This window comes from Entelurus aequoreus, linkage group LG16, assembly GCF_033978785.1.
Source record: "Entelurus aequoreus isolate RoL-2023_Sb linkage group LG16, RoL_Eaeq_v1.1, whole genome shotgun sequence".
NCBI classification, from domain to species: domain Eukaryota; kingdom Metazoa; phylum Chordata; class Actinopteri; order Syngnathiformes; family Syngnathidae; genus Entelurus; species Entelurus aequoreus.
In genome coordinates this window covers 7,849,677-7,862,316 of record NC_084746.1, presented here as the reverse complement: position 1 = coordinate 7,862,316, position 12,640 = coordinate 7,849,677, and the positions used below count along the sequence as shown (strand labels likewise).

At 38.1% G+C, this 12,640-nt stretch overlaps 1 protein-coding gene across 1 annotated transcript in view; it reads left to right on the top strand.

Moving 5' to 3' along the window:
- The window catches only part of LOC133631560 (protein unc-13 homolog A-like), an 84,684-nt gene that overhangs the window by 49,787 nt on the left and 22,257 nt on the right, over positions 1-12,640 (top strand). The window contains exons 21-31 of the mRNA XM_062023876.1: positions 666-829; positions 895-1,048; positions 2,597-2,665; positions 2,792-2,881; positions 3,261-3,395; positions 3,493-3,620; positions 3,689-3,774; positions 3,851-3,977; positions 4,055-4,151; positions 12,221-12,364; positions 12,431-12,508. Of these exons, the coding sequence (XP_061879860.1) occupies positions 666-829; positions 895-1,048; positions 2,597-2,665; positions 2,792-2,881; positions 3,261-3,395; positions 3,493-3,620; positions 3,689-3,774; positions 3,851-3,977; positions 4,055-4,151; positions 12,221-12,364; positions 12,431-12,508 (1,272 nt within the window). The remainder of the gene's footprint in view (positions 1-665; positions 830-894; positions 1,049-2,596; positions 2,666-2,791; positions 2,882-3,260; positions 3,396-3,492; positions 3,621-3,688; positions 3,775-3,850; positions 3,978-4,054; positions 4,152-12,220; positions 12,365-12,430; positions 12,509-12,640) is intronic.

Sequence of the window (12,640 nt, the reverse complement as noted above, 5' to 3'; positions counted from 1 at the left end):
CAACATGAACATCTGGCAATGTGTTTCCAGTAGTCCAAGTTCCTCTATACAACATGAACATCTGCCAATGTGTTTCCAGTAGTCCAAGTTCCTCATGAACATCTGCCAATGTGTTTCCAGTAGTCCAAGTTCCTCTATACAACATGAACATCTGCTAATGTGTTTCCTGTAGTCCCAAGTTCCTCTATACAACATGAACATCTGCCAATGTGTTTCCAGTAGTCCAAGTTCCTCTATACAACATGAACATCTGCTAATGTGTTTCCTGTAGTCCAAGTTCCTCTATGCAACATGAACATCTAGTCTTGTTTTCAACTGAACTTGGCCCCTGAATAGCCCGACCTAGCATGACTTTGTGTAATCCAGAGATCGATACTCATTGGGCGCTCCTTTAAATTCTGAGAAATTCACATTTTCAGCATCAAAGGTTCTGTGCAATTATTTTTACACCAACTCAAATTCCAATGTTTTTTCGATGGACATTTTCATTCAGTCACTTTGCTCTTAGATAATGTTTTATTTGTAAATCACTGGTAGGAAATTTATTTTTACAATAACTGAAGGCAGGGCAGAAATACATTATTAACAGCAGCTGCCATGTTGATAACAATATTTGGGTATGTTTGACAGCAGTGACATGGTAGTTTTATACTCCCTCTGTTTAGCATCTGTTCCAATACACCACTGAAGAGCAGAATGGTGGCGTGGTGAAGATCCCTGACGCCAAAGGAGACGATGCCTGGAAGGTGTACTTTGAGGAGACGGCTCAGGAGATTGTGGATGAGTTCGCCATGCGTTATGGAGTGGAGTCCATCTACCAGGCCATGACGTACGTGTAGTTCATCACTGTGAAGTGCAACATGTGACACTCCGGCATCTTCTTCACCATGACAGCCACTTCGCCTGCCTGTCGTCCAAGTACATGTGTCCGGGTGTGCCCGCTGTGATGAGCACCTTGCTGGCCAACATCAACGCCTACTATGCTCACACCACCCAGGCATCCAATAATGTCTCTGCCTCCGACAGATTTGCTGCTTCAAACTTTGGCGTGAGTCATGTCAGAAGCTTTATTCTGTTGTCACTAGGGATGATGTTCGAAACCGGTTCTCCCGGTTGTTCGATAAGAAAAGAACCGATTCCATAGACTCGAATCCCTTTTAGAGAACCGTTCCCGTTATCGAGGCCACCATAGTAAAGAAAAAGAGTTGGTTCTTTATTTGAATCCCTGGGAACAAATCCCGTCCCACAGGAAATGCCCTGTGGCACGTCCCAGGAAATGACGTAGCTCAGTCATTAGGCGGCAGATACAGAAAGCAGCAACAACAATGGACCGGAAAAAACGCCTCAAGGCATGGCTTCATTCTACAAAAAATACGACGAGCAAACGGCTATCTGCAATTATTGCCAGGCTTCGCTCTCATGTAAGGGGGGAAGTACAACAAGCATGATGAAACATGTTCAGGCTGCACATAACCTGAAGGTTAGAGAAAGGTGTCGTGGAGAAGCAGCGACGAAGCACGCCCCTCTTCAACCTGCAGCACTATATTCCAGTGATAGTGCTGGTGAGTAACTAACGTTAACTGTTGCCGGTTCATTTCCATATCTGCTCACTCGTAGCCTTTAGGCTAAAATAACGTTACCTCGTATGTCAATCCAGGATTTCAGTAATGTTAGCTAGACTAACGTTACCTAAGCATAGTCAGTGGCTAACGGTAACGTTAACGTTAGCCTTTTTGTATGTGTCCGATAATGTTAATGTTATCTTGTAGCCTACACCAGTGGTCCCCAACCACCGGGCCACGACCCGGTACCGGTCCGTGGATCGATAGGTACCAGGCCGCACAACCTATTTATTTATTTATATATGCACCTTATTGCTTTTTTATCCTGTACTACCATGAGCTTATGTAACGAAATGTCGTTCTTATCTGTACTGTAAAGTTCAAATTTGAATGACAATAAAAAGGAAGTCTAAGTCTAAAAAATAAAAATAAATTACAATTTTTATTTTTTTTATTTTCTATTAAATCAACATAAAAAACACAAGATACACTTACAATTAGTGCACCAACCCAAAAAACCTCCCTCCCCCATTTACACAAAAGGGTTGTTTCTTTCTGTTATTAATATTCTGCTTCCTACATTATATATCAATATAGATCAATACAGTCTGCTGGGATACAGTCCGTAAGCACACATGATTGTATTTTTTTATGACAAAAAAAATAAATAAATACCATACCATGAGTAACAACAGTGAACATTTATTTATTTTATTTTATTTTTTGGGGGGGGTAACAACAGTCAATATTTTTTCTTATAAAATAAAAGTGAGCTTTTGTTAAACCAAATATTGTGTTTTTTTTCCATATACAACAACCTATCTGGATTGCATCGATATGGAATCGGTTCGATAAGAGGATTTGATAATGGGCTCGCACTTGATAATTTCTTATCAAACATCATCCCTAGTTGTCACCGAGATCTCCCTCTGGGCCCGCCTACTTCATTCCCTCAGCTGAGCTCCACCTCAGAGTGCTTCGTCAAGTTGAATGTGTTAGCTGATCTGCTGTGTTTCTTACTGCTTTTTTCTTAGAAGGAGAGGTTTGTCAAGTTGCTGGATCAGCTGCACAACTCCCTGAGGATTGACCTCTCCATGTACCGGGTATTGAATTCTGTCTGCTTCATTGTATTCTCACTTCTTCATCTTGATACACTGGCAGTCAAGGAAAATATTTGTTTTCCTTTCCAGTTTAATGGTTTTGTGTTTGTGAATGTCCTGTACTTGTAGAATAATTTCCCCGCCAGCAGTCCAGAAAGACTCCAAGACCTCAAGTCTACTGTGGACCTGCTGACTAGCATCACATTCTTCAGGATGAAGGTACGACTTAAGACAAATGTTTTGTTACATTTCATTGGCTTTATTTTGGTGTTTTAGGACTGAAACTTCAGGAAGACATTGTTTGCACGTTTCCAGCACTTTCTGTAAAGAAGCCTGAGGGCCTTGCTGAGAATGAATTAGCCTATCCAAATGGAAACTATTAGCCAGAGAAGCAAACTGTGTGTTCTAAAAGGCGGTTGAGACAAGTTTGCCTTGCAGATTGCTCATGGCTGAGTTGTGACTAGAAGAAGAGCAAAAAAAGACTCATGCAAAGGGGAGATAATGACAGCACCTATTTCCACATAGACTGATGGAGTTGTTCTCTTCCAGCTGCTGATGTTGTCATGTTCCCTTAAAAGCTCCTGTGTTTTGTCTATAGGTCCAGGAACTGCAAAGTCCCCCGAGGGCCAGCCAGGTTGTGAAGGACTGCGTCAAAGCCTGTCTCAATTCCACCTACGAGTACATTTTCAACAACTGTCACGACCTCTACAATAGAGAATATCAGACAGATCCCGTAAGAAACCGTTGTATTTTTGGCAGAAACATGCACTGCTTTTCAGGCATGTTTGTGGAGAAGGCACTTTGTTTAAAACACGTTTCCTTATCCCCAGTCAAAGGCGGTGCCTCCAGATGAGCAGGGTCCAAGTGTGAAAAACCTGGACTTCTGGTCCAAACTCATCACGCTGATTGTGTCCATTATAGAGGAAGATAAAAACTCTTACACTCCTTGCCTTAATCAGTGAGTCTCTCCTTAAGTGTGTCTTTATACAACCACAGTATGTCTCTATGACTTGTAATCTGCTGTAGGTTTCCACAGGAACTGAATGTGGGCAAGATCAGTGCTGAGGTTATGTGGAATATGTTTGCTCAAGACATGAAGTACGCCATGGAAGGTGAGTGACACCTCAATATTGAGGCAGGGGAAAACATCTTGAAACCATTTTTCTTTCCTTTTTTTCTGCTATTTAGAGCACGAGAAGCATCGGCTTTGTAAAAGTGCAGATTATATGAACTTGCACTTCAAGGTGAAGTGGCTTTATAACGAGTACTGCAAGGAACTGCCCACATTCCAGAAACATGTTCCTGAATATCCAGCGTAAGTAGTTCTACGCTTATAGAATACTTCTATTTTTAACAGTAAAAGACACAAACTGGCCTGTCTTTACCCTGCAGATGGTTCGAGCCATTTGTCATTATGTGGCTGGATGAAAACGAGGAAGTGTCAAGGGATTTTCTACATGGCGCACTGGAAAGGGACAAAAAGGATGGGGTGAGCACTTCATCTTAAAGTTGCTCTAATTTCTGCAAACTGCCTCACATTGCTGGACACGAAACACTTCATATAGGACATGAAATAGAAAATGATAGCAGGCTATGCATCTATTATTTTAACACATCACACTTTATACAATGATCTCCAAATGTGGTGGACATAGTGGTTTAAAAAATCTCCAGTTAGTAGTCTTGTGCCATATGGACCAAAATGTATACGTCCATACAGGTCATTTTATATACATATATATATATATATATATATATATATATATATATATATATACAAACCCCGTTTCCATATGAGTTGGGAAATTGTGTTAGATGTAAATATAAACGGAATACAATGATTTGCAAATCATTTTCAACCCATATTCAATTGAATGCACTACAAAGACAACATATTTGATGTTCAAACTAATAAAACATTTTTTTTTGCAAATAATCATTAACTTTAGAATCTGATGCCAGCAACACGTGACAAAGAAGTTGGGAAAGGTGGCAATAAATACTGATAAAGTTGAGGAATGCTCATCAAACACTTATTTGGAACATCCCACAGGTGAACAGGCAAATTGGGAACAGGTGGGTGCCATGATTGGATATAAAAGTAGATTCCATGAAATGCTCAGTCATTCACAAACAAGGATGGGGCGAGGGTCACCACTTTGTCAACAAATGCCTGAGCAAATTGTTGAACAGTTTAAGAAAAACCTTTCTCAAGCAGCTATTGCAAGGAATTTAGGGATTTCACCATTTATGCTCCGTAATATTATCAAAGGGTTCAGAGAATCTGGAGAAATCACTGCACGTAAGCAGCTAAGCCCGTGACCTTCCATCCCTCAGGCTGTACTGCATCAACAAGTGACATCAGTGTGTAAAGGAGATCACCACATAGGCTCAGGAACACTTTAGACCCACTGTCAGTAACTACAGTTGGTCGCTACATCTGTAAGTGCAAGTTAAAACTCTCCTATGCAAGGCGAAAACCGTTTATCAACAACACCCAGAAACGCCGTCGGCTTCGCTGGGCCTGAGCTCATCTAAGATGGACTGATACAAAGTGGAAAAGTGTTCTGTGGTCTGACGAGTCCACATTTCAAATTGTTTTTGGAAACTGTGGACGTCGTGTCCTCCGGACCAAAGAGGAAAAGAAACATCCGGATTGTTATAGGCGCAAAGTGTAAAAGGCAGCATGTGTGATGGTATGGGGGTGTTTAGTGCCCAAGACATGGGTAACTTACACATCTGTGAAGGCACCATTAATGCTGAAAGGTACATACAGCTTTTGGAGCAACATATGTTGCCATCCAAGCAACGTTACCATGGACGCCCCTGCTTATTTCAGCAAGACAATGCCAAGCCACGTGTTACATCAACGTGGCTTCATAGTAAGAGTGCGGGTACTAGACTGGCCTGCCTGTAGTCCAGACCTGTCTCCCATTGAAAATGTGTGTCACTTCCTGTCAATGAGAAAGGACGCAAAGAAAAAAAGCTCCGCTTCTGCTACCGGAGTTTTTGTTAAGTCTGAAGATTTTGACCACTGATTTGACCACTGATTTGCGATCACAGCCACAGGAGAGTCACCTGGCATCTTCGATCTGATTTTGGTCAGTTGAGAGGCACTGATACGCTGAAATAAGGCGAGTGGAAGAGCCGTTAGCCTCAAACCAAAGGCGCCTCCCGCAGTTCAAAGCGGTTGCCTAGCAACCAAAAGTTACGGCGAGTTTACAGCTGTTTTAAAGTGATCCCGACGTCGCAGAGTGATATAAGTGGACAGGCTGACACCTCAAATTGATCTCTGAACGGCGCAAAGTACGAAATTGTTGAAAAAACAAGTTAAAAGTGCCGCAAGTCGCTAAAGAAGTAACTGCCCTTAAGACATAAGAGGCGCTGACGTCAGTGACTGCCGCGATGCCAAAAGTTAAAGGATTGACTGGAAAGACTGATTTGAAGCTGGGCACAGGACATGATGGGATTCAAGAAGGGATACTACAAAAAATACTCCAGGAATTTAAAGAAGAAATGATAGAAAAATTGGAAGAATTGATTGATGGATGGAAAGAGGATATGAAAGAAATGAAAGAAGAAATTAAAGAAATGAAAAAAGAGAACAACTCCAGAAATAAAGAAGCCACTGAAATGAGCAAACAAATGAAGATCCTTCAAGAAGACAACAACATGCTGAGGAACATCATAGATGAAATGGATCAGGATAAACGAATGAATGATATCATCGTGACAGGGCACCGAATTAAACCAAGATCCTATGCGAAAGCTGTGAATAATGAAGGTGAACCAGATGAAATGGATATGATCTCAGCAGAACAGCAAGTGGTCAACTTTCTGCAATCAAAAGAAATTGAAATTGACATTAATACCATCGAAACATGCATCCCACTGAACGGAAGAAACAACAACGCCACTCCAGTCGTGCTTGTGAAACTCGTAAACAGAAAATCTAAAATGGCATTGCTGAGACAGGGAAAGAAGCTGAAGGGAACAAATGTGTACATGAATGAGCATCTCACAAAACGCAATGCTGGAATCGCCAAGAAAGCACGCGACTTGAGGAAGCAGGGAAAAATCCAGGGAACTTGGAGCACCAACTGTAAAATCTACATCAAGCTGAATGGAAGTCCAGAAGCAAGAGTAATTGTTGTCCATGACATCAAGGACCTGGACAATTTTTAAAGTTTACACAGCTACCAAAACAACGATGATAATGGACTCTGACAGAAAACAAGCACCTAAATTCAGCATCGACACTACTATGTTCCAAGGGACGACTAAACAAGAGGACCTACATTCAGGATTGCATCCACCTACACTTATAGAGATTATTGAAACAACATCAAAGTTTGTTGAACAAGAAAATATGGAACTAAAAAATTTCTGCAACAAAGATCACAAAAACCAGGATTTGGAAAATGATATAGATCCAGATACAAATTTTTTCTCCCACATCAGTAATAGTTGTTTTTATTATACAGATGATCAATATAATAGCAACATTGAATGTGATAACAAATTGTCAATTATTCATTTTAATAGTAGAAGCTTGTATGCAAATTACAATAACATTAAGAACTTTTTGGAACACATCAACGAACCCTTCAAAGTGATTGCTGTCACAGAAACATGGATTGATGATAAAAAAGGAATAGATTTTGATCTGGAGGGATATGAACTAAACTACATCAACAGAACCAACAAAAATGGAGGAGGAGTAGCTGTGTACGTGATGAAGAACCTGAACTACAAAGTGGTAAAAAACATGTCATTTGCCATTGATAATATCTTAGAATGTATAACCATTGAAATATGTCAGGAAAAAAGCAAAAACATATTCATCAGTTGTATATATAGATCACCTAAGTCAAGTATAGAAACATTTGAAGAATGGATCAAGGCTACTTACATGGACAATGGTCAAAGAATAATGTTCTTATGTGGTGACTTTAATATTGACTTATTGAACCCCAACAAGCAAAAGTCTATTGATGACTTCATTGATACAATGTACAGCATCAGTCTATATCCAAAAATCACAAAGCCAAGTGGAATCACAGCACAATGTGCCACGCTTATTGATAATATTTTTACCAATGATTTTGATAATAACACTACAAGTGGTCTACTTATAAGCGACGTTAGTGATCATCTGCCAGTTTTTACAATATATGATGGAAACTACAAGAAGAACATGGAAGACAAAAGGACATTTCGAAGACTATGCACAGAGAAGAGGATGACTGCCTTCAAAATTGAGCTACAAAAGCAAGATTGGGACAATGTGTATAATGAAAAAGAGGTTGATGAAGCATATGAACATTTCTTAAACAAGTTCATAATACTTTATGACAAACATTGTCCATGGATACAACTCAGTAACAAGCAGAGAAAGAATAATCAACCATGGATGACAAAAGGATTAAAAAATGCTTGTAAGAAGAAGAATACACTATATAGAGAACTTATAGCACAAAGAACTATAGAGGCAGAAATTAAGTACAAAAAGTATAAAAACAAGTTAACAGACATACTACGATCATGTAGAAAAGAATATTACAGTGAATTATTGGACAGGAACAAAAATAATATGAGAGCAACATGGGGCATCCTCAATAGCATTATAAAAAATGGAACTAAGAGGGACTACCCTCAATACTTCTTAGATGAAAATAAAAAAAATGACAACATAAAGGAAGTAGTTGAAAGCTTCAATAATTATTTTGTAAATATTGGACCAAAATTGGAAGAAAGGATTCCAGACCCAGTTCCAATTGAGGACTATAATGACACCATAGAGCCAAATCCCAACTCCATGTTCCTCAGTAATGTGACACAGGAGGAAATAGTTACAATCGTGAAAAAATGTAAATCTAAGACTTCAACTGATTGTAACGGAATTGATATGGAAACGATAAAAAAGGTTATTGAAGAGATCTCAGGACCATTAATGTATATTAGTAACCTATCATTTCAAACAGGTACATTTCCAAACAAAATGAAAATAGCTAAAGTTGCACCAATTTATAAGACTGGAGATAAACATCAATTTACAAATTATAGACCTGTTTCTCTACTTCCACAATTTTCTAAAATCATTGAAAAACTGTTCAATAACAGATTAGAAAGTTTCATAAATAAAAATAGAATACTCGAAGAGAACCAATATGGATACAGAGCTAATGTCTCAACTTCAATGGCTTTAATTGAAATTACAGAAGAAATTACCAATGCAATAGATAGTAAAAAATGTGCAGCAGCGGTTTTTATGGATCTAACTAAAGCTTTTGACACAATTAATCACAATATTTTAATCAAAAAACTAGAACGATATGGCATCAGAGGGTTAGTCTTAAACTGGATAAGAAGTTATCTAACGAACAGGAAACAATACGTGAAGCTAGGCGAACACACGTCTACAACGCTAAATATATCCTGTGGTGTACCTCAGGGATCAATATTAGGACCTAAATTATTCAATCTCTATATAAATGACATTTGTAAAGTTACAAAAGATTTAAAGTTAGTATTATTTGCGGATGATACAACAGCGTTTTGTTCAGGAGAGAACACACAGGAGATAATACAAATAATAACAGAAGAAATTAACAAATTAAAAAGATGGTTTGACAAAAACAGACTATCGTTGAATCTTAGTAAAACTAAAATAATGCTATTTGGTAACAGTAGAAGAGAAAGTCAAACACAAATACAAATAGACGGAATAGAAATTGAAAGAGTAAACGAAACCAAATTTCTAGGTATAATGATTGATGATAAATTGAACTGGAAATCTCACGTAAAAAATATACAACATAAAGTAGCAAGAAACACGTCAATAATGAATAAAGCAAAACATGTTCTAGACCAAAAATCCCTTCATATTCTCTACTGCTCACTAGTGTTACCATATCTGAGCTACTGTGTAGAAATATGGGGAAATAATTACAAAAGTACACTTCATTCATTAACGGTGTTACAAAAAAGATCAGTTAGAATAATACATAATGTTGGATATAGAGAACATACAAACCCTTTATTTATTGAATCAAAAATACTGAAATTCCACGACATAGTGAATTTGCAAACAGCTAAAATTATGCACAAAGCAAACTATAACCTGCTACCCAAGAATATACAACAATTCTTCTCAACAAAAGAGGAGAAATATAATCTTAGAGAAAAACGTAATTTAAAACATTTGTATGCACGTACAACACTTAAGACCTTCAGTATATCAGTATGTGGAATTAAATTATGGAATGGATTAAGCAAAGCAATCAAACAATGTACTAATATGATACACTTCAAGAAACTCTTCAAACTTAAAGTGTTTACAAAGTACAATGAAGAAGAACCATGACAAACATTCTCAATTTATTTCATCCATCCATTCATTCATTCTTAAAGTAATCTTACTTATCTCATCATATGAAATATGACTTACTTCACCAATTATTATTATTAAATTCTTACAATTATTTATTTATTTATTTTTATTGTAATTACTTATGGAGTTTATTGTGAAAAAATTGTGAACAGGAAGTGAACAAAAAGTTTTGCAACTGTTATGTAAAGAAAAGGGGTAGGATTAAATAAGCTCTGCTTCTTCCTACTCCTTTTCGAACATGTTGAAAAGAAACTGGAAATTGTGATGTATCATGTTGTATGCTTGCATGTTCGAAATAAACTCAAACTCAACTCAACTCAACTCAACTCATTATGAAGCCTAAAATAGCACAAGGGAGACCCCCGGACTGTTGAACAACTTAAGCTGTACATCAAGCAAGAATGGGAAAGAATTCCACCTGAGAAGCTTCAAAAATGTGTCTCAGTTCCCAAACCTTTACTGAGTGTTGTTAAAAGGAAAGGCCATTTAACACAGTGGTGAACATGCCCTTTCCCAACTACTTTGGCACGTGTTGCAGCCATGAAATTCTAAGTTAATTATTATTTGCAAAAAAAAAATAAAGTTTATGAGTTTGAACATCAAATATGTTGTCTTTGTAGCATATTCAACTGAATATGGCTTGAAAAGGATTTGCAAATCATTGTATTCCGTTTATATTTACATCTAACACAATTTCCCAACTCATATGGAAACGGGGTTTGTGTATATATATATATATATATATATATATATATATATATATATATATATATATATATATATATATATATATATATATATATATATTTGTATATAAAATGACGATCAAAAGTGTACGTACACTTGTAAAGAACATCATGTCATGGCTGTCTTGAGTTTCCAATCATTTCTACAAGTCTTATTTTTTTTGTGATGTAGTGATTGGAGCACATACTTGTTGGTCACAAAAAACATTCATGAAGTTTGCTTCTTTTATGAATTTATTATGGGTCTACTGAAAATGTGAGCAAATGTGCTTGGTCAAAAGTATACATACAGCAATGTTAATATTTGCTTACATGTCCCTTGGCAAGTTTACCTGCAATAAGGCGCTTTTGCTAGCCATCCACAAGCTTCTGCTGGAATTGGGCAGGACACTTCACCTTTGCCCCCGGTGCCGCTCACACTGGTGAATGAATGATGAATGAATGATAGGTGGTGGTCGGAGGGGCCGTAGGCGCAAACTGGATGTGTGATGTGTCATGTTGTAAGCATGCATGTGTGATGTATCATGTTGTATGCATGTATGTGTGATGTATCATGTTGTAAGCATGCATGTGTGATGTGTCATGTTGTATGCATGCATGTGTGATGTATCATGTTGTATGCATGCATGTGTGATGTATCATGTATGCATGCATGTGTGATGTGTCATGTTGTAAGCATGCATGTGTGATGTATCATGTTGTATGCATGTATGTGTGATGTATCATGTTGTAAGCATGCATGTGTGATGTGTCATGTTGTAAGCATGCATGTGTGATGTGTCATGTTGTATGCATGCATGTGTGATGTATCATGTTGTATGCATGTATGTGTGATGTATCATGTTGTATGCATGCATGTGTGATGTGTCATGTTGTATGCATGCATGTGTGATGTATCATGTTGTATGCATGCATGTGTGATGTATCATGTTGTATGCATGTATGTGTGATGTATCATGTTGTATGCATGCATGTGTGATGTGTCATGTTGTATGCATGCATGTGTGATGTATCATGTTGTATGCATGCATGTGTGATGTATCATGTTGTATGCACGCATGTGTGATGTATCATGTTGTATGCATGCATGTGTGATGTGTCATGTTGTATGCATGCATGTGTGATGTATCATGTTGTATGCATGCATGTGTGATGTATCATGTTGTATGTGTGATGTATCATGTTGTTGGAAATAATATCCCAGCACAACATGCAGCTGAAGTGTCTAGGCTCCAGTTACTGTCAGCTTGTGCTGTGCCGTGTCAGTGAAAGGTTCTAGAAGACGTCAAAGAGGGCAGTGGCCCCCATCAGGACCCTGTGATCATGTCTGAGTAGAGGCCACATGTGGCACTGAGGGCAATAAATGATGAGAGAGGGTCCTTATATTGAGTGCTCTTCTTCTTTCTTCTTCTTCCGCAGTTCCAGGTCACCTCCGAGCATGCTTTGTTCTCCTGCTCTGTGGTGGACGTCTTCTCTCAGCTCAATCAGAGCTTCGAAATCATCCGCAAGCTGGAGTGTCCCGACCCTCAGATTGTTGGCAACTACATGAAGAGATTCGCCAAGGTGACCTTCACCTGCAACATGCATTATTCCTTGTGTGGGCTCATGCTAATTTGTTTGTGTCCTTAGACCATTGGCAATGTCTTGTTGTCTTATGCTGACATCATAGCCAAGGAGTTTCCAAACCATGTGAAGAAGGAGAAAGTGGTGAGTGTTGTAGCCTGCACAATGCAATACATATTTGTAATGACCACTTATTATTTCTGCATATATGACATATTTGTAATGACCACTTATTATTTCTGCATATATGACATATTTGTAATGACCACTTATTAT